Here is a 24,003-nt window from a genome sequence, read left to right on the forward strand (position 1 = left end):
GCCAATGGGTAGTCAGGCCTCTCTCAGAGTCATTTCTATCGAGGCAAACTCCCTTACTAGCTCAGTCAACCTGACCACAGTGAACACCTTTGGTTCATATGGGTTTGGTAACGCCGAGGGTGTAGCGGAAGCTTCCCACCTGGTGGTGAAGCCCCATCAGTGCCACTATTATGGCGGCCGAGCTCCTGGGTACCCGGAACCAGGGTTTTGGGGTAACGTGCGCTTCCCGATGATCGAGAATCTAAACACCGATGGTGGCTGGACGGCAATGCCTCGAGGAGAACAATTTGACGTACGCGTCGCTCGTTGGAACCCCAGTGGATAATCTCTCTCGAGCCGGCAACACTTGACCCTGGAGATTTGACCGCCCCGAGGATAGTCAGAGCCTGGATGGAGTATATCGACCCGGAATACGGATACGTTATTTCCCATGGAGTTATTAATATTTCCCGCTTCCACTGGATCTCCATTTCGGACGATCTTACTCCAGGAATGAATGTTGTCGCACCCAAGACTCTGGAGATTAGGACTTGTGGCTCGCTCAAGACCCTTGGTAGGGTCGAAAGGCCGGAGATTATGGTAACTGGCGAGGCCACACATTACCCGGCCTGAATGGCTCCGGATATCACACCGAACTATGAAATCGACGAGGATCAGCTACAGGCGGAAACGGTCCGCGTTGCAAGCAGACACTTACTCCTTGGTGCTAAATTATGATCCACTACGGCGTCTGAGGTGTACGATTATATGCAGGTATTCTGTCTTCTTCACCAAGCTTTTGCCAAAGGCTTTGTTTGCCCTTCTACGCAGTATGGTCGTGGCCTCTAGCAAGGATGGATCTTAGCTCGCCGTCCTGATTCGAAGCATCCCATAATCTCATTGGCTGACAGCTTGTATTGCACTAGTTAGTATGTATCTGGAATGGTCACACTTGCCAACCGTGCTCGAGCTCTCCCTTGAGCTTCTTTCTGAACTATTGCTTTTCTGTCAGCTAAGTTCTGACTTACCTATTAATCTTGGATACTGTTCAGCTCTTTTTTTAGAATCACCAAAGAACTATAGGAGCTAATCTACTATCTATTACTCCAAAGTTATCCCCGCCGCTCCTTACAGCCCTAGGTACTCCCTATAACTATATTGTTATCAGTATCCCTCAAGATACCTCTTACATCTGCCGCAGATAACCTTTAATAATGATCATCTGCACCACCGCCCTATACAGTACCACCATTAGAATAGGATTTGGAAGAAAAGCCCATAGAAGATTATTATTAGACTATTAGTAATATCCTGTTCTCTGTACTCTAAGACCTCTCCGCAGCCGCACTCCCTTCATAATCCTCATTCCGCTGCCTATGCCCGTCTACATCTCCATCTATATATAGTATAGATAATCCTGTTACTAACACCTTTCTCGACAATATTCTAGATAACTCAGAACTAATACAAGAAGAAATGAAGAGAGTAATACTAAGTCTCATCTCCTCAAGTCTTTCTTCTGGATGCGCTATTTTAGAGGATCAGATACTAATTTACATTTTTTCCTAAATTCAGATCTAGCATATATTCCTCTAATCAGCTTTAGTTATACTCTCCCTCAGCAGCAGCTCGGACCCTGTTGCTCCTTATCAGTTTATCCGCATGATCCTTTAATCGCAGGGCTATAGACACAAGAATCTGATAGGATTAGTATAGTCAAATCCATAGAAGAGATCTACTTACCAGACATACAGACCAAATCTAAGAGACATAAAGAACATTTTGCTTTTGGGGACCAATTAGTAACGTACTCAAAACTCTCCACTCCGCCAGCCACAGAAAAGAGATTAATACTAATGTTAACTAAAGAATAGTTTTAGCACCTAATAAGAATTCTTGACTGATATAAGCATGGTATAATATCTAATATACTAATACTCTACGCATATATACATGGTTGGTTGTACACATCTCTCATCTTAACCAGGGTTATTTAACCCCTTACTATACCACCACAATAAGGAGAGGATTAGCCATCTTCACAATCAGCTCTGGAAGGTCATCTTCGAGACCCAGAATGTCATTCTCAATGTCGACAAGATCTCCAAAGCATGGCGTAAGCCAGAGCCCCTCTCGTCGCTTGACTGTGCGAAATCCTCATCAAGTCGTAGCCGGAAATGACAAGCCCTCCCCCAAAGTCATCCAGAGACACCTGGAGCGAGTCCGCAAAAGCGGAAGTGGAATCAGCTTTCAGACAAGCCAGAAACGAGCTGGCGCTAAGCATGGAGCTAGTACTCCTCGTAAGAAGCATAAGAGAGCTGCCAAGAAGGTGGAAGAGACCTCCGAGGATGAGGATGAAGGCGAGGAGTCTCCTGCAGCGGTGGCCCATGAGGAGTAAAGACTCTGTACAAGCTGGTTGCCAGATTGTGGAGACAGAATGCTCTACAGAGATTGATGAAGCTGCTACATATCTAAGGAGATATAAAGGAAACTTGCAACTTGAGAGAATGTTGGAGAGTTTCAGAGATAGCAGATATCTGCTTGACTGCTTTAGCTTTTTTATCTTCGTTATTGGATGGGTCTCAAACAAATATGTCATTTGTGGTCCGGAATGAGGCTTTTATAGGATAGAAGATAGCAATCCCGTTTCTTTCAGTAGTCTTATGCTGTGCTAAGTTTCGCAGGCATGGTAGTCTGGTTTATAGTAGCTCTCTGGTGATTCTTCTATTCCCAGGCCAGGACGCATTTTCATTCTTGATTCCTGAAATTATTATTCTCTATACCCCGAGCTCATCATAACAGCTCGATTTATGTTATCGCTTCCTGAGATCGGTCTATATGCCAAGGATAGGCAAACACATTTTCAAAGAGTCCCCTGGAAGGACAGATGATGTCCCCCGTAGCCCATCAGCATAAAGGGTGCCCAAAAGAACGGACTCGACCAGTCTAGCTCGTCCAAGATCATTTTCGACGTGAAAAGGAAAAACTCCGCATCGGGCACGAACTCAGCAGGACAGTTCTCACCGGCGGTTTCTGAGGTCCATGACTCTAGCAGATTATCCAGAAATCGGCTCGCCTTTTCGCTGTCAAAGCATAAAAGCTCCGTCTGTGCGTCTCTCAGCGCCTCGGCTAAAGATAAGTGCCTTTTTTCTTTAAGATTCCGATAGAAGGTAGTCATCAGCAGCATGGACCCAAAGTCGCTGACCTTCCACAGCGTACCCATAAATGCCTGACATCCAGTGCCGAGCACGACGTGGGAGAAACCCAGGAACTCGCTCCCAAGGGTTGCCTTGCCGAGTCCACTCAGACATGCTGCAAAAACTATGAGATTTGCATTACTCTGTAGCTCGGATAGATCCAAAACGCGGAAGTCTTCCCCAATAGAGATGGAAGACATCAGAGGGTTCTTCCGGTTCACATCACCGTGAGTTCCGATGTGAAGGACGGACGATGTGCCCTTGATATACTCGCGAAATCTCTTTCGCGAGAGGCCCGACGCTTCAACCGGCCAGGTCGAGAACATCCGCGCGATATTGACTGCCTCGATGCCTGCCATGTGGAGATCTGCCTCGTCTCCAGCTCTTGTTTTAGGGGTCGAAGTTCCGACAGGTGACTTCGCGAAGACAGTTACTGTGGGTGCCGGACTTCGCGAGGCACTTCGCCGCTGGGAAACATAGTGCAAAACTGTCAGGCTTGGGATTTGTGATACTGATGCATGTGCAATCAAGGGTTTGCCATCGAAGAGAAGGGCAGAGAAAGGAAATGCTGTGAAAGGCTCTGATATCGAGAATATGACATGTGCTTTTTGTCTGACTATGGCTGCGAACGGCGTTACGAGTACCGACGAGATCTCCGCAGACAGCTCGCTGAGAATCCGTTTGCGCTTGTCTTCTTCTTCTCCATGGTACCCGCTCAATTCTCTCATGACCTGCATAAAACGCATAGCAGGCTTCTGCATATCAACGGTGGATGCACCTCCATAATGGACATTTTGAATACCATCTCTAGTGATTGCGAATGCCACAAAGCCTCGAATACCAAAGGTGGCCTCTAGCACCACTGCATCGTCGTCGATATTCCCGTATAGTAACCGGGGCTCAACCGTGGAGTTTGTGGCAACGATAAACTGTGTGGTTGCAGGAGGAAGCTCATGGTATTTTAGCTCGTCAATCTCTTTTTGGAGCTGGGAGATTTCTTCCTCTTGCTCGGGGCTTGGATGGTCCAGGGCAAGCAGCATTCTTAAAGCTCGTTGCTTATATATGGCTTCCGAAAGCAGGGTCAGTCTTGTGTCTGTTTCTCTCCCGCTAGTCAACTCATCTTTTAAAGAGTCAAGCACGACGCGAGCTCTACTCTCTTCCAGAAAAAGCAAGGCATGTTCCGGCCACGAGATTTTCCCAGGATGCCCGTGCTCGTACCGAGACAACACGGCCAGCGGAACATCTGCCTCTTCACAACGAAGACAAGAACGCGCTAGATCCAGAAATACATCATAAAGCCACCTAGACATTGAGTTACCGATTCGGGAGTCGATGTCAGTCGTGTGGGTGCGCCGAATCTCAATTAATCGGCGTGCCTCAAGCAATTGGTGAAACGCTTCTTGGGGGTAATTGTTACCGAGCAAGATTGAGCCATAGTTCCCAATTCGATAAGAGTAATTGTAAATATGCTCGAATGACCAGTCGAAGAAATCTGCATCTATTTTTCTGATCAAGTTGACAATTTTCAAGGCCCTGTCCATGTCATTTCCGTATATTGTGAATATTAGAGCATTCTCGGCGATAGCGGGAAAGCGAGTTTTCAGGGCCTTTCCCTGGAGAAAACCTTCCAAGGTCCCTCCAAAAAGCATGTCATCATTGATGTCGTCCAATATAGACCGGGCTTTGGCTCTGTCCCCACTGTTCTCACAAGCCAATATGCGGTAAAGGTCTCGCGTGTACACCCGCTCCATCTTTTCGGCATCATTTACGAAGCAGCGAAGAACCTTGTTGGCTTCATCAATGTTCCCTTCCGCCAAATATTGACGACGTCTTATGTCGGCCGAAGCATATTTGAGCCTTACTGCATGATGAGCCATGGTTTCCTTCCACAACCCTTTTAGCCTGTCTTGGGAATAGCCCAAGTCCGGAAGTAATTTCCTGGCATCATTTCTCTGTTCGATGGCCCCGATGAAATGCTGGAAACTTTCGTCCCCCTCGATGATAGTAAGGAGTTTTTTCTGCCAATCATCAAGGAGCTCAAGTTCCTCCAAGCGAAGGAATATCTGAACGATGTTGGTCTCAAACGTCCAAAGTGTATTGAACTTACTTGCAAGCAAGGTTTTTCGATCAAGCAAGCCCATAGGCGTATCAGGTGCATCATTCAAAATTCGGTTGTATGCATCGATGACAGAATCTACCATGTTTAGAGCCTTGGAAGCGATTATCTTCACTGCTGGACCGTTGAACATCTCGTGATAGGCCACTGCTCGAGACATCAAAGTCTGAAACTCCGGGATCACATCTTGAAGAGCATTGAACACCTCAGATGCACACTCCCAAGCAAGAGTAGCAGTATCTAAGTTGCCGAATCGACTCCACTCATGATGAGCAAAGCGCATCATTAGTAGTCCAAGTGCATGTGCAACCTGCTCGTTTCTAGCCTCGATTCCCCACTCCCCTATCCTTTGCGCCATGACCTTGATCTTAGCTGGCACTCCTCTCGATATGCTGAGAAGGATTTGATGCGCCTCGACCATACGAGTACTGACCTCGTCTCGACCGAAAAGACCGTGTGCTTGACATAATTTCTCTTCAGCCTCATTAAATAATTCGTCGCTACATTTTCCGGCTCTGCATAGGTATCGTATCTCGTTGTGCAAGCAGCAGGCCTGTCTGAGCAGTATGGCAGCCTGACCTCTCTTGCAGTCCCCATTCCGAAACAGACTCAACGCGGACTCGTAACAGTCCTTTGCTTGTGATGTATGTTCAAACTTGAGATTGAAATCGACAGGATCCCAAAGAGTATCTGGCCCTACTGCGCTGGAAGCCTCCACCAGTACCATATTCAGAGACATTGGACTTGCAAATGGAGGACTTAGAAGATTGTCCCCCTCCATAAGCTTGCAGTTGGCCATTCCAATCAGGTCTTCCAGGCTCTCATAGTCTCTGTATAAGTCCGTCAAGGCGGATACCTGGTTTGGGTGTTGGCAGGCAAGGTGGAATTCAACGATCAGACGGGACAAATAGTTAGCGATGGTTGTTGCACCATGGGATCTTGCCAGTTCTCGGTACTTGATCAAGAACTTGGCATTTTCTGGAATGACGGCATCCCAGTCCACAGTCTTCGAATGGTCTGGAGGAGCAGTAGTAGGAAACGACGGGTGATATGTAGCCACCAGGGTCCTTACTTGCATGGGGAGCCATTGCACCGCGCCTAGAATTTGACAGGTGACTTGATCCTGAGAACTTCCAGTGGGGAAGTATCGCTGAAAATTCTCCGTGAACTTCGACATGATGGCCTGTGGTCCAATAATGTCACTGAGAATGACTAGGTTGATAGGTCTTCCTCGCTCGTGGAAGAAGTGAAGCAAAGGGGGGTAGCGCCTATAGTAATCACATAATAGCTGGTAATTGGTATAACGCAAGCCCCATTCAGAAGACACTCGACCCAGGAGCTCATACAAGGCGTTCAAGCTTTCCTGGGCATCTTGTATCTTGCCTGTTAGAATGGAGTAAATGATCAAGCATCGCAGGTACTCTGCATGGGGCTCTGGCTCAGCCGGAGAGACACTTGACTTGGCCTGCTGCAATGCCTCCCAAGCAGCGTCTAGGTCACCGCGATACTCCTCGGTAAAAAGCGACCGACCACAGAGGCTGATAAAGTGGTTGAATTCCATGCTGACTGCGTTGACTGGCGGGTCTACATGGGCTCTCTTCGATGAATTATGTCGGGTAGATAGATATAGATGGGTGATTGAGATCAGCAGCTGACTCGCGAGGAGGAGGTTGATTGCCCCCGGCCCTCGCCAGGGATTACTCAATTTGGCAGGAATGGGCCTCATGGATCTCTCAGCCGCACCGAAGGCAGCCCCGCGCGGGCCGCTATCTCCTGTCAGTGTCAAGAACATGTCAAGGCCTTGTGAGCTCCACTGGGCTTTTATCTGACTTTGCTTGTGCGCAGGAGATTTTTAAAAGTGACTCGTGTTATACATACATCGGTCTTCAAAAGTCAACTTTCATTCCTTTTCCTATCATGGCAGCGAGTGATGACTCTTCCTTTTACCTTTATGGAGTGGGTGAGAAGCCAGAAGCCTTGACGCTTGGATCCCTGGTGTTAGAGAAGTATTGGCAGCCTCTGGCAGCACGTCATTATACACACGATCTGCTCAGGTCTGAGACCCTGAATCTAAGCTCCTTAAAGCACTGACTGATTATATGCAAAGCGACGAAGCACTGCAGGAACATGCCTATGCAAGTGATTTTGCGAATGCCGTCTTTCGCGGTGCCTCTCGCAGATCTCCTGGTGTTGGCCTTAGCGGAGGCGACATAGTCGATCTTCGTCTAGCCTATGATAAAGAATTCGAGCGGATAGTTACCGCAAGAAAAGGGAGACGAATCATCCTAAAAGAGTAAGTGAATCTACTCCAGATGCGGCAGGTGTATCTCGGACTCACAAGATATCTATAGTCCAGAATCCTTCCTGCTTACTTCAGTTCTCAACAATCCACAGGCGCAACAGAAGCTCAAACTGTGGCTCTCCGCAGCCCGCAGCTCCTATCTTCTCAATTTCAAGTTCGCGCGCCGCCCAAAAATTTGGCTTCTCACAGGTCTCTACATTTTAGAAGGTACCCGCACACTTGTGTCGCAAAGCCAGTCAAATCAAGTCTCGGTAGGCATCTCATCGACGGTCATTGGAGCACTATCCAGTGTGCCTGTAGGCGGTTCGGTGAAGCTGGGCCAAGGCACATCCTGGGAAGTGACAATGGAAGTCGAAGACCAACACGTCTGGGCAGCACAGTTTCGATTGTTGGATGCGAGGTTCATCAAGCTAGATAGCAAGGGTTTGGAAGATGTCACGCTGCCAACGTCGATGGGACTTTATCGCGATATCATGTCGGTAAGCCGAGTACGCGGTGGAGGCAGGGATGTAGTCGATTTGCAACTGCTGAGTGGACGTGACGATGAGGACAATGAAGACGAGCAGGAGAGCAACATGGGCGACGATCAAGATAGCCATGAGATGCAGGAGTTTGAGAAGCGGCTAGAGGATACGATCCGAATGTTTGAGAAGGCCCCGAAGCACGTTCTAGAATAGGACTGGATCTCGCAGTGCTGCGCATATCTTCCTTGAATCTAGACTGCCAGTGTCAAGAGCCTTGAGTGTTTTGAATGCAATTACTATGCTACTACTGCTGATTTGACCTTGACAAAAGTGGCACGTGTCGTTTGAATGATTGAGTATTAGTGCGATCATGGCAAACATATTTCTGGATTATGGTGACACCGGAGCAAACCTTTACACCCTGAGCATGATCTTGAATAGGATAAAGCATCAATATCAAGTAGATCTTCCAAGATGGCATCACATTCGCTTATAGATTAACGAGGGCTATCGCTCAAGTGATGGATTGACAATGACTTATCCATAGAACGAAGACGCTCATGTGACCGGCCCGCCGATAAGTCGGGGGGATCCCAAGTTTATTGCTCGATCTTTTCATCCACCACCCCATCCTTCCTCCATCAGCGACTGCCGTGTCTGAGCGCAGCGGACAACCATCACCATGACTAGTGACGACCAGTTCTTTTTCGACTACGTGAGCTGTCTTCTTTCTACTCGCATGCCCACCACGCACTAACATGTTTCGTTGTTGTAGTTGGCTTGGATCCCGCATGACGTAAGGCGATATTCTCATCAGGTCGCCGATTCTATCGATCGCCAAGTCGATCACGCCGCGAACGTAATTCGCGACACCCTCTCCGACCAGACCTGGCTCCCTTCAACGGTTCGCCCCTCGCCCAGATATCGACCGAGCCCGGCTGTATCGCAGTCTTTGGTTGATCGCGCGCATGGATGGGTTCTGCATAATCGCGCATGGAGTGCGGCCATTCTCGCCTTCGTCGGAACCACCTGCGTCCTATACCTTAGTAACAAAAAGCTGAATCGTAAACGGCGGCGAGCAAGGAGGGCCGGGAATGGCGCTCGCAAAGAAATCGTGGGTATGCTTGGATCAGAACTCATCCGATCCGTTGTTCAAAGGTCTAACTCGTCGCAACAGTTGTTGCGGGATCGGCGCACGAACCGATGACTCGAGCGATCGCCTCCGATCTCGAACGTCGAGGATACATTGTCTATGTGACCGTATCCGCTAGCAACGAAGAACAGATTATCAGAGGCGAAAGCCGCGAAGACATCCGGTCCCTCTGGCTTGATCTCTCTACCGTAAGAGCGAAACACTACCTTCACAGTTACCCACCAGCCTATACTAATACCAGCATCACGCTCACAGACTCCCTCCAGCCCGTCTGGCATTCACCCCTCCCTGAGCGAAATCCACACGCTTATCACCCAACCACAATCACCGGTCGCCGGCCTTCAACCTCACACCTGCCAGCTCAGTGGACTTATCCTGGTCCCCTCACCCACCTATACTAGCGGCCCTGTCGCAACAATTCCGCCCTCCACCTGGGTCGACACAATCAACACACGTCTCCTCTCCCCTATCCTTACCGCGCAACTGTTCCTCCCCCTCCTTAACGTCCGCAATAACCACAGCACCATCATCATCGCCTACCCCACAATCTCCTCGTCCCTCTCCGCTCCGTTCAGCGGGCCCGAAGTCGCAACCACTCGCGCGCTATCCGGATTCGCTACCTCCCTCCGCCGCGAGTTGACGTTCCATCCGAACATCCATGTCGTCGAGCTAAAGCTCGGAAACATCGACCTTGGTCCGTCCTACCGGACTCCGCAGAGCCATATTGCCGGCACGGAGGTGCTGGGCTGGAGCGTCCAGCAGCGCTCGCTGTATGCGTCTCAGTATCTGAACAGCATTGAAGCACGGCCTGCGGCACCCGCAGGCCCGAGTCTCATCCGGGGATCGTCGGCGCGCACCCTGCATAACGCGGTGCAGGATGCGCTGGAGGTGCCGACGAAGGATGTGTTCGGCCGCCGAGGCAGCAAGAAGTCTGTCATTTACGCCGGAAGGGGCGCAAGAGCGTATAGTATAATTGGGGAGTGGGTACCCTCTGGATTGGTTGGCTGGATGCTGGGATTGAGGTCGAAGCAGCAGCACTATCCTTGTCACTTTCAGCCGCAGCAGCACGCGACTTCTTCTTCATCATCATCGCCGAGGGAGAGTTCCGCTAGTGCGGGGAGTAATAGTGAGACGAGCGGCTGGGAGCGGGTGTAGTAGCGCCCATCAGTTTCTGGTGCAGAATCTATGATTGGGATATAGTTTTCCTTGCCTCGCCTAGACCTGGCCAAAAAAACAGGGATATGCTCTGGATCTACCGAAAAACACTACTCAACTCAACCCATTTCATTTGAATCCGAAATCGCGCATCGAATAACGAAGCCATGAACGCAGTTGAAACTCCAGCTTGGACGCATAATCCCGAAAGTAGTGATCAAAGTAAACATCATATTACAGCGGACCCCTCCCCACCTTTCTCACATCAGTCCTTCAATCTGTTCCCAGCACAATCATGTCAACATCTCTCCCTTAGACTCGCAGAGTAGGAAACTCCATCACCTCCGGCTCGCCCTCGGCCAGCTTTCCCGAGTCGCGTAACGATCGCTTCACTTTCCCGTGCGTCAACCAGCGGCGTAACCAAATAGCCCCCCACGACAGGAAAAAGAACACCAAAATCGCCGCGAGGATTGCGAAGCAGTAACCAGCGACTTTCCCACTGTGTTCACCATGCGCGCCGGTATCCAAAAAACTGTAGGTGTAGAAGCCCTCCGTGTGATAGGTGAGGTAGGCCAGAGAGACGTAGAGAAGGAGAAGGAAGATGAGGACTGCCAAGCTGAGGAAAGGGTGAGGGTTAGTGGTAGTGAGAATGATCTCCAGCAGGGCGTAGAAGGAGTTTAGGCCGTGTTGGGAGATCTAAGGTTTATGTCCATTTGTGTTAGTAGTGGTGTTGATGGTGGCGGGGTATCAACTGATCCTCGTATAGTTCTTTATGTTCGGGTTCGGGGCGGGGACAAAGAATGGCTTTCTTGCTCTCGTTTTGTGATAGTGTAAGGGTTGGCACTTACATTTTGCCAAGCAGGCTCGACGGTGGTATACCACGGAGGGGAGTAGAGGATGCCCCAGAAGACGACGGTGACGAGGAATGGATACGTGGTGATGGTGGTGTAGAACAGGCCGTGGAGGGCGCGCAGGGCCCGCGGCCAGCGGTCGAAGAGCATCGAGCGACCCGTCAGAGCGTAGCAGGCTGTGTGGGTGGCGGAGGTGAGCATGTAGAAGCCGATGCCCCAGTAGGTCAGCCAGGTGAAGTAGCTGAAGGTCTCGCCGATCGCGTAGCTTTCTCCGTGCGTGCCATACCAGCCCCAGATGGTGAAGATGGTGGTGAAGATGTATAGAGCGATGAGGCCGCGCAGACACGCAAGAGCCAGCGGGGGCAGCAGCCAGGATGTCTCGTAGACGTGCTTGTGGTCAAGGGAGGAGTCGACGCCTAAGAGGCTGTAGATGGACTTGTTACGAAATCGACTCATTATGGAACTTTCGCCTGCCGTCTTCTGTTTCTAGGCTTGTTGCTGAGCTTCGAGTCAGTCCCCCCGCACAGCGGTCTTGGAGGGAAGAAGCTTAGGTGTTGGTATCAGGAAAGGTCGGTAATCCTTGTCTAAAGCCTGAACCGCAGAGATTTTCGTCTCGCGCCAGCCGCAATCATAGCTGGATCTCTCCATTGTCTTAGACCGAGTCGGGACTCTTTTCCTTTCCTTGAGTTAGTTGTTCAATTGTCTTTATCAACCTCGTGCTGCTAACGCCTAAGCTTCTGCGGAGAGCGGGCTTCGATGGACGCTGATTGGATGGAATGGAGAATCATTGTCTCCGCTGGAGATGAAGAACCGCGTTCGCTTCTCCCACTAAAATTCACTAATTTGAGCCCAGTTGACCGTTCTTGATTCGCTCTTTTGCTCTTCTCTTTTTCTCTCTTCTTGCGCTGACCAACACAATGATTGAGTCTGGACGCGCAGGTGGTATAGAAGTACCTGGTAGGTAGGTGGGCATCTAGGGCATGAGTTGACTGACAGTGACAGACCGCCAAGCACCTGCAGTGGTGTGTGTCTCCGCCCTCCTCCAGCATTCCAACGGCTGTCGTTCAGATGAAATGATGAACAGTGGGGGTCGAGGGGGTCTTGTTGTGTCTCATGTTTGCGAGGCAGCTCTCACCTCATCCCCCTTGGTGGTGTTGGTGCACACTGCACAGTCACCGACCACCCTGCAGTGGCTCCTGGTTCGTGATGCCGATGGCAACAGAAAGAGTGAGCACTGTGCGACTCGTGGATTCCAGTCCAGTATCAAATACTTACTCATTTGGCCACTCATCCAAGTCATGTTGCCCTCGAATGGATTTTCCCCCGGCGCCTCGATTTCCGGCCGAAGTGCAGCCTATCATAGTGCGAGGGTGCCTGGTTTCGGGCCACCCAACAAAAAAAGCAATCTAGACCGGGGACAACTTAATTAATCAGGCAATAAGATCTTAACATTATTGACTAATTCGGCACAACGAAACATGATCTCCGAAAGAATTTTTTTATGCTTGACAGAGTGAGTCTGAAAGGGTGGGTTGCCAAAGGAAAGCAAACCTTTGAGGAATAGAAAGGTACATAGTATTGCTCATTCAAGGTCTAACTTAATTATACCTTATGAACGACACTGGGAGTGCCTGCAATGGCTGGGATTCCATGAAGCTCCTGTTCTAAAGGGGGCGTCCGTCAACAGTTAAAGGCTACGTAGTTACATTACCTTAAAAGTCGCACTTGATTGAGTAAAAGTGCCAAAATGGCCCTAAGAGCAATCCCGCTGTCTCCCTTACTGTGATTCCTGCCTATTCGAATGACTGTGATAACAGTAGTGATTATGGTCTGGGCTAAGAAACCATGCATGCAGCAGAGATGCAGTAATGTCAACCACCACCCATGGCAGCTCACTCAGCATATTAATCCAAATAGACTCGAGCTGCCATCGCGACCAACCGGGGAATACAAAACCCGGCAGGGGTGAGAGGGGAGGGGGGAAGAATCAAAGATGATCGAATTATAAATAGTAAAATGGATTAACTCAAAAGTCTGGTTCGGACTCCACCGTGCAGTCGCCTCCCAAGGGTGAATCCGACTATCAACCAGTAGTGATGCGTAGCAACAAGACACCGCGACACTGGCCGAGTTTCCAAGTTCGACCCATCGCTTCTAGAAGCTGGGGATTTCCCCGAGCGCCCTCCAATAAACCGAGCAATAATGCGACAGCCATCAGTCACCCCTGAGTTCTGACTGATTCGGGCGGGGAAAATGGAGAGGGAGAGCGAGGGGAGAGGAAGGTAAATCCACCAGTCAACTACCATTGACATGTTACTAGGTGCATTGAAAGACTCATTGGAACTTACTCCGTATTGTGTCTGCCGTGTGCCCCTCTAGGGCAGCTGAAGACAACAGGGTGGTTTATATCTCTGCAGCCCCACCAACACAACCAATCTGGTAAAGCTCATCTTTGGCTCTTCGGACCCATGCATCTGCCAAGCAGAGAGTAGCCCAGTCCATAACGTAAGGGTGAGAGGAGGGGAGAGGGAGAGGGGAAGGGGGGGGGGGAAACTAAAGTTGGAAGAGAAGCTGTCATCTTCTTTCATTAGTTGAGTTAGTGAGTTACCTTAGTTAACTACCCAACTATCAACTACCCAATTACTAGGAAGGTAACTTCTTTGACTTACTTTGTAGGTTGTAAACTTACTCGCACAGTCAATGTTGTTGGTAGTTACAGTAATTGTTCCCCCTGAAACGGGGCCGGCCCCTGCAGACTGCAGACCTGCAGCACTGCAAGCTGTAATGACGTTACGGGCAGTGGCAGCAGCAGGAAGCGTGGAGACTGCCCAGAACACCGGTTCTGGTTTGGCGATCGTCGGGGCGTAACAGAGTTAGTAGTAGTAGTAACCTCTGCCACTCCCTCCCCCAAACTAGTCTGGCAGTCCATCTTTCTTTCGATTCTCCTCCTCGTCCTTTTTTCTCCTCTTACTCTTCTCGCTACCTTTCTGTATTGTCGTTGTTGCTTTTGTCTGATCATTATCCTCCCCTCTCAACCACAATGCTACCTTAGAATCTATCTCTCTGTCTTGACATTAGTTACTACGACATACCACTGTCTACCACTTCATCAATTCCAATAGACAGCCTCCCTCACTAATTGTCACCGCCACCACCATCGCCGCTGCCGAATAATTAGCACTCCCCTCCTCTCCTCCCGTCTCGGTTCTCTGTCGTTCGAATCCAGGCCTCGTCGCTTGAAACTACCCTTTCGCATCTGTCTCCTATCGCCGCCGACTGATCCCTCTTGCTCCGAATTCCGTTCCACCCCACGGGGCTGTCATTCCTTTGTGTCGCTTTGTGTCGTCCGCCTGCCGCCCACAATCTGTCTCGCTCCGCACGCATCCAGCTCGATTCTTTACAGATTATCATCAGCTTCCTGTCGCTCGCCCCAAAATTTCAAGACTCATTGTGGTATTACTGCGCTTTCGCGATTTGGTCCAAACTTTTGTCAGATTCTCAATAAGAGATCTTCAATTAATGGACCTGATTGGCTCGCTAGTGGGAAACCGAGCTCTTGTGGTGAATTTTGGATGAGCAGAGCTCTGTAATCGCAGCAAGTGGACGAACTCTAGGTACAGGCATGGCCCTCCGGCCTAGATTCGGTGAGATTCGCTCCCCTTCCCATGATACCCTCCGCAGCGGGGCGCCCTCCCCGCGCATTGAGCATTACGATGGTGAAATCCCTCCCGCGCTCTCCCCGCTCGACGCCTTTGCCGCCCAGGGCCGCCTTTTAGCCCGCCAGTTGGAGGAATCTGCCCGGAGAAACCGTCGAATGAGCCGATTGCCTCCATCCAGTGTGGCACGCTCTCTTTCGCAACCTCGACCAGGCTATTTCCGATCGGCGTCTACCAGTGATGCTCGCGGAGGAAAGCGCCATGAGTTATCGAGACGGCCAACGCAGAAGATGAACCCGGAGGTGGAGGAGCCTAAGTTCCGCCCACAGTCCGAGCATCCACGGCTCAGTGCCATCTCACACCTGTCAAGTGCAGAATCGAAAGAACTAGAGGCGCAAGAAGTTGAACACGAGAAGATGGAGGAAGAAATAGACGATAATACTACTCCGCGACAAGAATTGACCGTCGATGTCTTCGTTCCGCCACGCTCCGAGTCTCCGGACAACATCTCTGCCTACAGTGCCCCCGAAGGGCCCCGTCGCTTTTATTCTGTTGCTCCTTCTCGTGCCCCCTCTGAGGGTCCTACGCCTCCGGCAGGGGTTGTGCTGATGCCCCCATCTAGAACTTCGTCCACCGATTCAGCTTCTCACTTGAATATTCCGTCGCGTGGGTTGGCCCCGCCTGCCTCTCCTCTCTCGCGGCCACCGAGCAGTTCCCGAGGTGGTCACTTCGAGAGCTCAGATGATGATTACAGCAGCTCAGCTGCAGGCTCGACGTTCTCAAAGCCACGGAAAATGTCCTCCAGTAGCGCAATGTCTATGCCTTACTCGCCCATGTCTAATGCCCAGATCCGCTCACATCCTCGGTCTCCGTCTATGAGCTCAGAAACGTCCAACTACGGATTGTCCCGCCCGTCGTATAATTTCTCTCGGCCCTTGAGTCGATCTGGCACGAGTCTCTCGGCCCCCGGACCGGTGTGCTCATCTGAAGGGATACAAAGCACTATCAATCGTGGACACAAGCCCAGTCCTATCAGGGTGCCATCTCCAGCGGATTTGGCTTTACACCCACACGAGGATCCATCCTCGGCTGTTTCGTCTTATATCCACACCAAGTACGCTTTGCCTCGGGGACGCGCTGTCTGTCGCGACTCGGTTGTCTTCTCGGGCCTGCAGACTCCTCATTTTGAATGGCAAGAACCGCTGTTTGAGAGTCCTGATCGCCAGGCGGCTGCGGAACCTTCTGAGTCTCGGCGGACTCCATCTCCATCACCATCAGGTAAAGAGTCTGTGACTTCCAAGTCGCGATCTATCCGCGAGTCGCCCAGTTCGTCTCGGAGACTATTGACACCTGAGCCACCACTACCACAAGCGAGTTCTCTCTTGCCCAGTGATGGCCCAATACCTCCAAGGCGGACATCCACCGAGTCTGCTACAGCAGAAGCTGCACCATCTGAACCAGCAGTGAGCAAACCTGCACCACCGACGCAGACAGAATCCGAAACGTCCAGAAATGACAATGCCGATGCTACGTCTTCTGCTGGCTCTGAATCCACTCTGCGCCCGCAGACGGCCAGAACACACACGACTTCGGCCCCCATCACGGCAGACGAACACGTGACCAGAGGTATTGAGTGCCACGAGAAAGGATCTCTCAATGAATCCACGTATCACCTTCGTATTGCGGCAAAGCAGAATCATCCTACGGGGATGCTGCTCTATGCATTAGCTTGCCGTCATGGTTGGGGAATGCGACCGAATCAGCAAGAGGGTGTACGGTGGTTGCGCAAGGCTGTAGACTCCGTGGGACTAGAGCTCATGGACGACTCTAACCCGTCCATCCCTGTGCGTATGAGAGAGCTCCAGAAGGCTTATCGCGCTCAATTTGCTCTCAGCATCTATGAGCTCGGTGTGAGTCATCTGAACGGGTGGGGTATAGAGCAGGACAAATCCCTGGCCTTACGTTGCTTCGAGATTGCGGGTCAGTGGGGTGACGGGGACGCGCTCGCAGAGGCCGGGTTCTGTTACGCAGAAGGTATCGGCTGTAAGAAAGACTTGAAGAAGGCCGCGAAGTTCTATCGCCAAGCGGAAGCTAAGGGGATTAACATGGTTGGCAACAGCTGGTACGTCTATAGACTGTCCTTATGGGTAGCGAACGATTTAGCTGACTATTCATACTTTCAGGATATACAAGGACAAATATCTGTCAGACGACAACCATAATGCCAGTTCTCGTGGTCGTGGCCGCAGTCAGCGATCCGGTAGTACTCCTGACAAGAAGAATCGCAGCAAATCTCGCACTCGCAGCCTCTTTCACCGGAAGAAATCCGTCGCTACCGAGGCCTGACTTCCTGCTGCCTCTATGTGCTCGCTATGCAAGCCTCCTTTAGCAAAGCAAAAAAAGCTATGTCCTATCTTCCCAGCTCACATGTTGCATCATTGCACCTGTTTACCTCGGCATGTCACTCCATCTTCTTCGTTACATATTCCACTTTTCTCCCGTTTCTTTCTTTCGAGTATCTACTTTGCCTTTCCCGACATTGACCCTGTGAGGTTACCTTTCACTCCTTTCTGCCGTCTCGATTCATTTCCTTTCTCAATTCTTTTCATGGCTCGATCGTCTTTTTCCCGGTGTCGATGTTTACTTGCGACTCGCAAAGGATGATTATCGACTCGGTCTTCTGCTTTTCAAAGGCCATGATTGTGGGTCATTGTCCTCTCTTCGTTTCACCAAGTCTTTTCTATCTTTGAGCAGGCCTTGCCAGCTGCTCCGAATTCTGGCCCAGAGATCGATCTGCTGCATTGGCCCTCTGAACCAATTTGCGGGCATCGCAATTCGTTTCTTGGATACCCATCATTAGCCCCTAATCACTGTGTGATGTTCAATTCGTGACTCTCTTTTGTCTGACTGACCCCGGCTTTGAAACCTTCTGGTTTCCACTTTCGTTCGACCCTGTTAACTTTTCCGATATTTTTTTTTCTCCACACAACCCTGTTTATATGCCTCAAATAGTTGAGTGAGCGTTATCGGCCAACGTCAAAGCTGGTGAAACGATAATCTTATTGCATTGGATGTCTCCAACAGTTCATCTGCCATGGGTGCGCATGGTCCCTGCTTGGCCCCGTGTTTTAAATTAACATCTGAGAATAGTGCCTATCTTGGCTGAGTAGGGCTGTGGCCGTGGTTTCAAATTCAAACTGGGGACTGCAGAGAAATATGAAACCACCTTCGAGGCAACATTTTGGGACCTCGACTGAGAAATGGGGTTTTGTACTAGCATGAGACACACATACACACACACACATAGACACACACATGGCGACGACAACTCAAATGAGAAAATCTTTGGGTTGGACGAACCGGGTGGGAAAAGTTTGAAAGTAATGGGCGGTCATGGGAAGGGCTGGCCTGGACTGAGTCACTACCTAAAAGTTAAATACTAGTAGTTAATGCCGTAACGGTGGATGGCGGGAAGGGGAACTCGGGCGGGGTCATCCGCATGCCCGCTTACTCCGTACATTCTTTCCAGTTTCCCTCCCTTCGACTTTTCCTTCTTCCCCCGCCCCCTCCATTTCATTCTTTCATTCATCATTATCATCATCATCATCATCATCATCATCATCATCATCATACTTCAGACATCTACCAATTCATGTCTGTCTCCCACTCGTCAATATATCTCTCATTCATCTGATTGGTGATATTCACTGCATGACTTTCCGGGGATTCCAAGACACTCCGGGCCATCCCTAGACTTCAAGTCTGGTCATCATTGGTTGCAGAGCGCCTGGGCCATCGGAGCTGTGGCCGAAAGCAGTCACACTACTCCAAGGATTGTCCTGGGATTGTCATTTCTATTGATTAATTAGGATACAGCTGAATTTCCTCTAGCAGTTTTAGTTGCATCGCTCCGGCGAATCTGTCCCACCACAGTTGGCTCCAGCAAAGGTCCACACCCCCAGCAAGCACCCCCAGCAAGCAAGCCCTGATCGTCCGGGGGAAATTGGGTCTTCCAGACTTGCAGTCCCCGTGCTCCCCCCCCCCCCGCCCAACCTTAGGCTCACTTTTAGTCTTACCCCGACTGGCCTTTTTGGTTGTTTGTGGTTGTTTCCCCCTCTTTCTTCCCCTCCTCCCGAATCGCTTCCTTCCTCCGACTGGATCGAAGTTCAGAGATTGCTATCTCACCCTCGGTTCATCCCTATTGCTAGAAGCTGCAGGTCGAGAATTGCATCCGCACATATATTCATTGTAAGCTTGTGCGGCGAGCGCGTGGCGAACAAACCTCCATTCGAGCCTATCTCGATCGACGGAAGATACTCTAAGTTCGGCACAGGGAGTGTTCCTGCTGGCTCGCTTGTTGCACTGTTACATCCAACTAATTGGTAGCGGCGCCGCCAGCTGCATAGTCTTAGCATGGCTCCGCCTGAAGAAGACCCGCGGCCTTCCATTCTGGTCGGATGTATTACTGTTGTCTACAACATGTGAAGATCGCGCAGCATCCTCCGAAACCCAGACTTGTTGTCGGGGTACGGAGTACTTAGGGGGGAAAAGAACCGCTGGATGTTTTGTGTGGTCTTAATTCCAATTCAGTTTCTGGCTGTCATCCCTTGAGACTTTTGAATTGTCCTCGTGGGTTCCGTGGTTTTTTGTTCAACTTTAATCTCCCGCTGCCCCTGCGTGTCACTTGACTGGAAGTTGAGGGTATGTACCGCATCATTCCAGATCCATCCCCGATAAAAGCTGCTCCTGTGCCGTTGCGGCTGAGACTGATCTTGCAGCAGTTGTATCGATCTTTGCTTTTGAAAGACTGGCAGACGCTGCCGCTGTGCAACTCCAAAGGAATATCTCCCTACCTCAGCTCGCATTTCTCGGGTCGGGCTTTATCATATTGCTTGGAGGTGAAATCCGCCGCTTGTGTCACACAGACATCATTCCATAATCAGCGAACTAGCCAGACACGAACAGCACCATATCAGCATGGCTAGTGACAGCAAGCCCCATGTCATTGAGACCGGCACTGTGCCGGCCACCGCCGCAGCCAAGCCCAGTTTTGGCCGTCGCGTTGCAGCCCATTACAAACGATGGTGGTGGGTGCACCTCATCATCTTCATCGTGGTAGTTCTAGTGGTGGTGCTGCCGGTGTATGTCGTTCCCTGCCCATACATTGATAAACATACAGCAGAATACTGACATGATTGAATCAGAATCTACGTTGGATATCCCCACATCGCCCAGCATGATATCAACGAATCAACCTTGAATATCACCAGCATGGCGATCAGTGACCCAACGCCGAATTCTTTCCACCTGCGAGAAACGCAGGTCATCGGATCTGACAGCGCTTTCAAGCCAAACATTTACTCGTTCGGTGCGGCCATCAGTCTTCTGGGTGGAGCTCCCTTTATCACGGTGCAGATTCCCAAGTTCAAGGCACATGACGGCGTGGAGGTCGATGTTGATCAGGACGTGAACATTACCGACACGACGGCTTTCGCCGAATTCTGCAAGGCGGTCTTGCTCAACGAGGAAATTCAGATGAATGTCTATGGTAAGGCTGATCTGAAGGAGGGAAGCCTGCCCGAGACGAAGATCACCTACAACAAGACAACATCCATCAAAGGTAAAGCATTAGCCCCTCGCTTCAAGGCAGTGGTGGCTTACACTCAAAAGGTCTCAACAAACTCGAAGGCTTCGAGCTAGTCGACCTTTCTATCTCAACTTCGGCGACAAGTGGCAACAATGGCAAGGGGACGGTCTACATCCCCAACCCATCTCCATTCACTCTCACAATGGTCGGGACTCCAATTTCATATCATCATGCCACTTCCAAGGTTTATTTAAACTGATACCTCTACCAGGGCAATGTCACCCTTGACCTTTCCGTTAACGGCACTGCCATCGGCAAATCCTACCTCACCGACCTCACCATCTACCCAGGCAACAATACCCTTCCCATGGCGGCTAATGTAAGCACTCTCACCGTGGCGGGCATGCTGGGCAGCTATCCCACCTTAATGCTCCCTGTCGACATTGTCGGTAACTCGACTGTCTACAACGGCGAGGAACTGCCGTACTTCTCTGAAGCTCTGGCTGCCAATAAGATTAGCGTAGAGCTAAACGTCACGAAGGCGTTGGGAAGCGTTCTTTAGGATAAAGTTGTTCCTTGGTGTGGAGAGGTAGGTTGAAAAGTTGAGACTGAAGGTTATCTATCTTGCTCTCAAAGGTGATTCTGTATATGTTAAATTAATGATTTTTCTTGGTGATATGTTGTTCCCTGACGAGGGCTGACGATTGGTATGGATATTATGCGAAGTCACTATATAATAAGCTCGACTGATATGAGGCTGAAACGGAGACATGTTTTCTGATACTAATAGCAGTCCACACTTTCCGTCCAGCAATCCTATGACTTACACGGCACCTATGACTTACACGCCGGCTGACCGTGTGGGTCTGTCGCCATCTAGCTTCAATGTCCGGTTCCAATTCCGCCACCACCACGGGGGTTGACAGCCCAAAATATCTACAAACCTTAAGCTCGCTTGTGTGGATCAGCTCGCCATCCTCCCCGACCCCGATTCCTGTGAACCTGGTTTTGGACGGCGGGTGCTACCATAACAGTAGTGTCCCATGCTGTCAGTCCATGATCAATCGGATTGTGGGGACTGTGCGCGCCTAGAACCCCATCTTATGCTCCATCCGCCTCCGTAGTGAATCACTCTCTGGAATTGAAGGCAAACGTCACGTACGGAACACGGAAGTGACAAATAAATAAGCTCTAGGAGGAAGCTAAGTTGTTAACCTGGAGCTAAGTAGCACTTACTGCTTGCTGAATATCCTCCGTTTTGTGGTTAGTGTTCGTCGCCTTGCTGGATCTCCCCGAGCGGCAAGTCCCCTTTGCTCATTCTGAGTATGACATGTGCATACCTCAGCTATGTTGCTTGTCACATTGGTCATCATCCAATTTGTGATGTGGTGTGTGGAAGACGGGCCAAGAAGATGGATTGGACGGTGATCGCTATGAATGATACATCATATGGGTCTATGGCAGTCGCTGGAGATTCGTAGGAGACTACTAGATAGACTCCAGGCCATGCTTGATGTAGTACCAGGCCTGAGGGGATAAAATCCTAGTAGAATGCTATGGCTTAGAGCATAAATCATTGTAGCAAAGCCACCTGCCACCAGATTTCTACCAGGATTCCCTTGGGCAAGAATAATGCTCGCCAGCTTCTCGCTCATACCACACGATATGCTATAAATCATACATGAAATGTGTGTCCGTGCTCGAGTCTCTCTTTGAAATGCAAAGATAATTTCACATATCATGCAGACTCTCGTATCCGACTTCTATCAAGCTCTTCCCCTTGCCTCCCTTCTTATCCCCACCGATATGCCAGTAGAACAACCCCCCCAGCTTCATTCTGGTCACAAACTTTGCCTTCATCTGCACCGTCCGCGGCGTGTCATACGTGACAAACCCGCCATCAGTTCCGCCAACACAATATGCCGCGCCGGCTTCCTCGTCGACTACTTCCCTCGCACTAGGTCGAGGGAGATCACAGTAATCGAAGATCCCGTCTTCGCCACCACAGCCCGTGTATGGCTGGCCTGGACCGGAACAGCCCAAGAAGGACCGACCATAGACTGGAATTCCCAGCAGAAGCTTTTTGGGATTTATAGAATGATTGGTCAGGATATATGAGATACTGGACTGACAGGACAGGATATTGCTGGAGTTGGGTTGGGTATTTTGAGGGATCGTTAGCTGGGCGTGGTGGCCAGTTTCTGACGTCCAGGGTCCCGTAAAATCGTAGGTCATGATGTTCAGGAGGTCCAGATAAGTTTGGGCCTTGAAGATATCAATATGTCGCAAGAACCAGGGCGAGGCGGGGAGGGCCGAGGTTACGAGGTAGCGTGGGGTCGGGAGAAACTTGCGGATCTGGGAGAGGAGGCGCACATAGTCGGCGCCTTGGTGGGCATCGGAAGGATGCTCCCAGTCCACTTCGAGATCGTGTTAGCGACTGCAATGGAAGAAAATGAGGCGAGTGCACTCGAAAGTGACATACCATCGATACCATCGAGACCATACTCGTCCACCAGTGCTCGTGCGGTCCGCCCAAAAGTCTCCATACACGAATGACTGCAAGCCACGCGGGCGAAATTCTCGCTTCCTTTGCCGGCCCCGCCAATGGAGAGAATGAGTTTTAGTTTGGGATACTTTGGTTTCAGCTGCGCGAAAGCCCGGAGACAGCCGGTTGTGCCGTCCACAGGCATCTGTGTGTCGGCCCATTCGTCGCTCAACTGGATTGAGTCAGTCAAACCCGTGGAGATGATAACAACAGACTCACATAGACGGTACCATCTTCTTTGACCCTACCGAAAGAAATAAGAGATTGGTTAACATCCGGCACAGGCATTGCCATCCCAGAGGGTCAAATGAGGGAGTTGGGTAGACTAGTACCAGGCAAATGCATAGAAGATGTGGGAGACGAATCCCAGTCGTAGCGACGAAGGGGACTGATTCTGGTAGATGCGCCAATTCGGATAGTAGGCTGCATTCAAATAGAAGGGCACTTCGTAAGAGCTGCTGCTCGAGCGTTCGACTGCTTTGCGCCGCCAGTGCGGGAATAGTGCGGAATTGGAGATCATATCGAGGTGAGGGCCCGCAGAGAGCAAAGAGGTCGCAAAAAGAAAGATGACGAGCTTGACAAGCCCAGACAGATGACTGCACCCCGCTTACTCGTTGAAAAGACGGATAGAGCAATTCAAGAGAGCGATGGCAGAGGATGAGGACGAATCGACTCAATGAGGATGGCGTCACGTGTGTCGAAAATGGGCAGCGAGAGGCCGGTGAGACGATGGTTTGTGGAGCTTCGCGTTGCTTTTCTAGTTCTTTCGTTGTCTATCTGAACAGGTTGGCAGGGTTGGATGGATTGCTTGGCTTCTATTCCCCTGCTGCCATATTCAAAAAGTATTCTGGAGGATCAAATCCCGCACTGGACGTGGGCAGGAATAAGACAGACGGGAAAAAGGGTCAGAGTCAGATAGCAAGACCGAGCGAAGCGTAGCGACAGAAGTACAGAATCTCCTAAACAAGGCAACCGCAGTAGTTCTGCCGTTTTAAGGA

General features: G+C 50.5%; 8 protein-coding genes across 8 annotated transcripts; 5 read left to right on the forward strand and 3 right to left on the reverse strand.

The window, feature by feature from the left end:
* Positions 1-4: 4 nt before the first annotated feature.
* On the forward strand, positions 5-2,377 carry BP01DRAFT_378590 (uncharacterized protein; the record flags this gene model as incomplete). Its single annotated transcript, XM_025577071.1, has 3 exons — positions 5-292; positions 2,002-2,095; positions 2,151-2,377. The coding sequence occupies 3 exons, from the start codon at positions 5-7 to the stop codon at positions 2,375-2,377; spliced, it is 609 nt and encodes a 202-aa protein (XP_025435962.1).
* A 350-nt stretch (positions 2,378-2,727) lies between these two features.
* On the reverse strand, positions 2,728-6,917 carry BP01DRAFT_352511 (CHAT domain-containing protein). The gene has a single exon (XM_025573961.1). It carries the CDS (start codon positions 6,851-6,853, stop codon positions 2,843-2,845), a length of 4,011 nt encoding a protein of 1,336 aa, XP_025435963.1. The 5' UTR covers positions 6,854-6,917; the 3' UTR covers positions 2,728-2,842.
* Positions 6,918-7,049: 132 nt separating this feature from the next.
* On the forward strand, positions 7,050-8,502 carry BP01DRAFT_310204 (uncharacterized protein). Its single transcript, XM_025572407.1, has 3 exons — positions 7,050-7,346; positions 7,400-7,585; positions 7,644-8,502. The coding sequence occupies exons 1-3, from the start codon at positions 7,210-7,212 to the stop codon at positions 8,269-8,271; spliced, it is 951 nt and encodes a 316-aa protein (XP_025435964.1). The 5' UTR covers positions 7,050-7,209; the 3' UTR covers positions 8,272-8,502.
* Positions 8,503-8,688: 186 nt separating this feature from the next.
* On the forward strand, positions 8,689-10,684 carry BP01DRAFT_352513 (DUF1776 domain-containing protein). Its single transcript, XM_025573962.1, has 4 exons — positions 8,689-8,773; positions 8,834-9,176; positions 9,236-9,399; positions 9,467-10,684. Exons 1-4 carry the CDS (start codon positions 8,741-8,743, stop codon positions 10,364-10,366), a joined length of 1,440 nt encoding a protein of 479 aa, XP_025435965.1. The 5' UTR covers positions 8,689-8,740; the 3' UTR covers positions 10,367-10,684.
* On the reverse strand, positions 10,377-11,981 carry BP01DRAFT_11037 (uncharacterized protein). Its single transcript, XM_025570313.1, has 2 exons — positions 11,215-11,981; positions 10,377-11,062 (listed from the first exon to the last, which is right to left on the reverse strand). Exons 1-2 carry the CDS (start codon positions 11,671-11,673, stop codon positions 10,679-10,681), a joined length of 843 nt encoding a protein of 280 aa, XP_025435966.1. The 5' UTR covers positions 11,674-11,981; the 3' UTR covers positions 10,377-10,678.
* A 2,858-nt stretch (positions 11,982-14,839) lies between these two features.
* BP01DRAFT_286958 (uncharacterized protein) lies at positions 14,840-17,219 on the forward strand (the record flags this gene model as incomplete). Its single annotated transcript, XM_025571486.1, has 2 exons — positions 14,840-16,995; positions 17,057-17,219. 2 exons carry the CDS (start codon positions 14,840-14,842, stop codon positions 17,217-17,219), a joined length of 2,319 nt encoding a protein of 772 aa, XP_025435967.1.
* Positions 17,220-19,586: 2,367 nt separating this feature from the next.
* On the forward strand, positions 19,587-21,184 carry BP01DRAFT_11199 (DUF3712 domain-containing protein). Its single transcript, XM_025570325.1, has 4 exons — positions 19,587-20,014; positions 20,078-20,493; positions 20,544-20,665; positions 20,732-21,184. Exons 1-4 carry the CDS (start codon positions 19,851-19,853, stop codon positions 21,020-21,022), a joined length of 993 nt encoding a protein of 330 aa, XP_025435968.1. The 5' UTR covers positions 19,587-19,850; the 3' UTR covers positions 21,023-21,184.
* Positions 21,185-22,191: 1,007 nt separating this feature from the next.
* BP01DRAFT_362004 (glycoside hydrolase family 18 protein) lies at positions 22,192-23,525 on the reverse strand (the record flags this gene model as incomplete). The annotated part of the gene is made up of 4 exons (XM_025576203.1): positions 22,192-22,877; positions 22,943-23,177; positions 23,225-23,249; positions 23,338-23,525. The coding sequence occupies 4 exons, from the start codon at positions 23,523-23,525 to the stop codon at positions 22,192-22,194; spliced, it is 1,134 nt and encodes a 377-aa protein (XP_025435969.1).
* Positions 23,526-24,003: the final 478 nt, after the last annotated feature.

This window comes from Aspergillus saccharolyticus, assembly GCF_003184585.1.
Source record: "Aspergillus saccharolyticus JOP 1030-1 unplaced genomic scaffold BP01scaffold_1, whole genome shotgun sequence".
NCBI classification, from domain to species: Eukaryota; Fungi; Ascomycota; class Eurotiomycetes; order Eurotiales; family Aspergillaceae; genus Aspergillus; species Aspergillus saccharolyticus.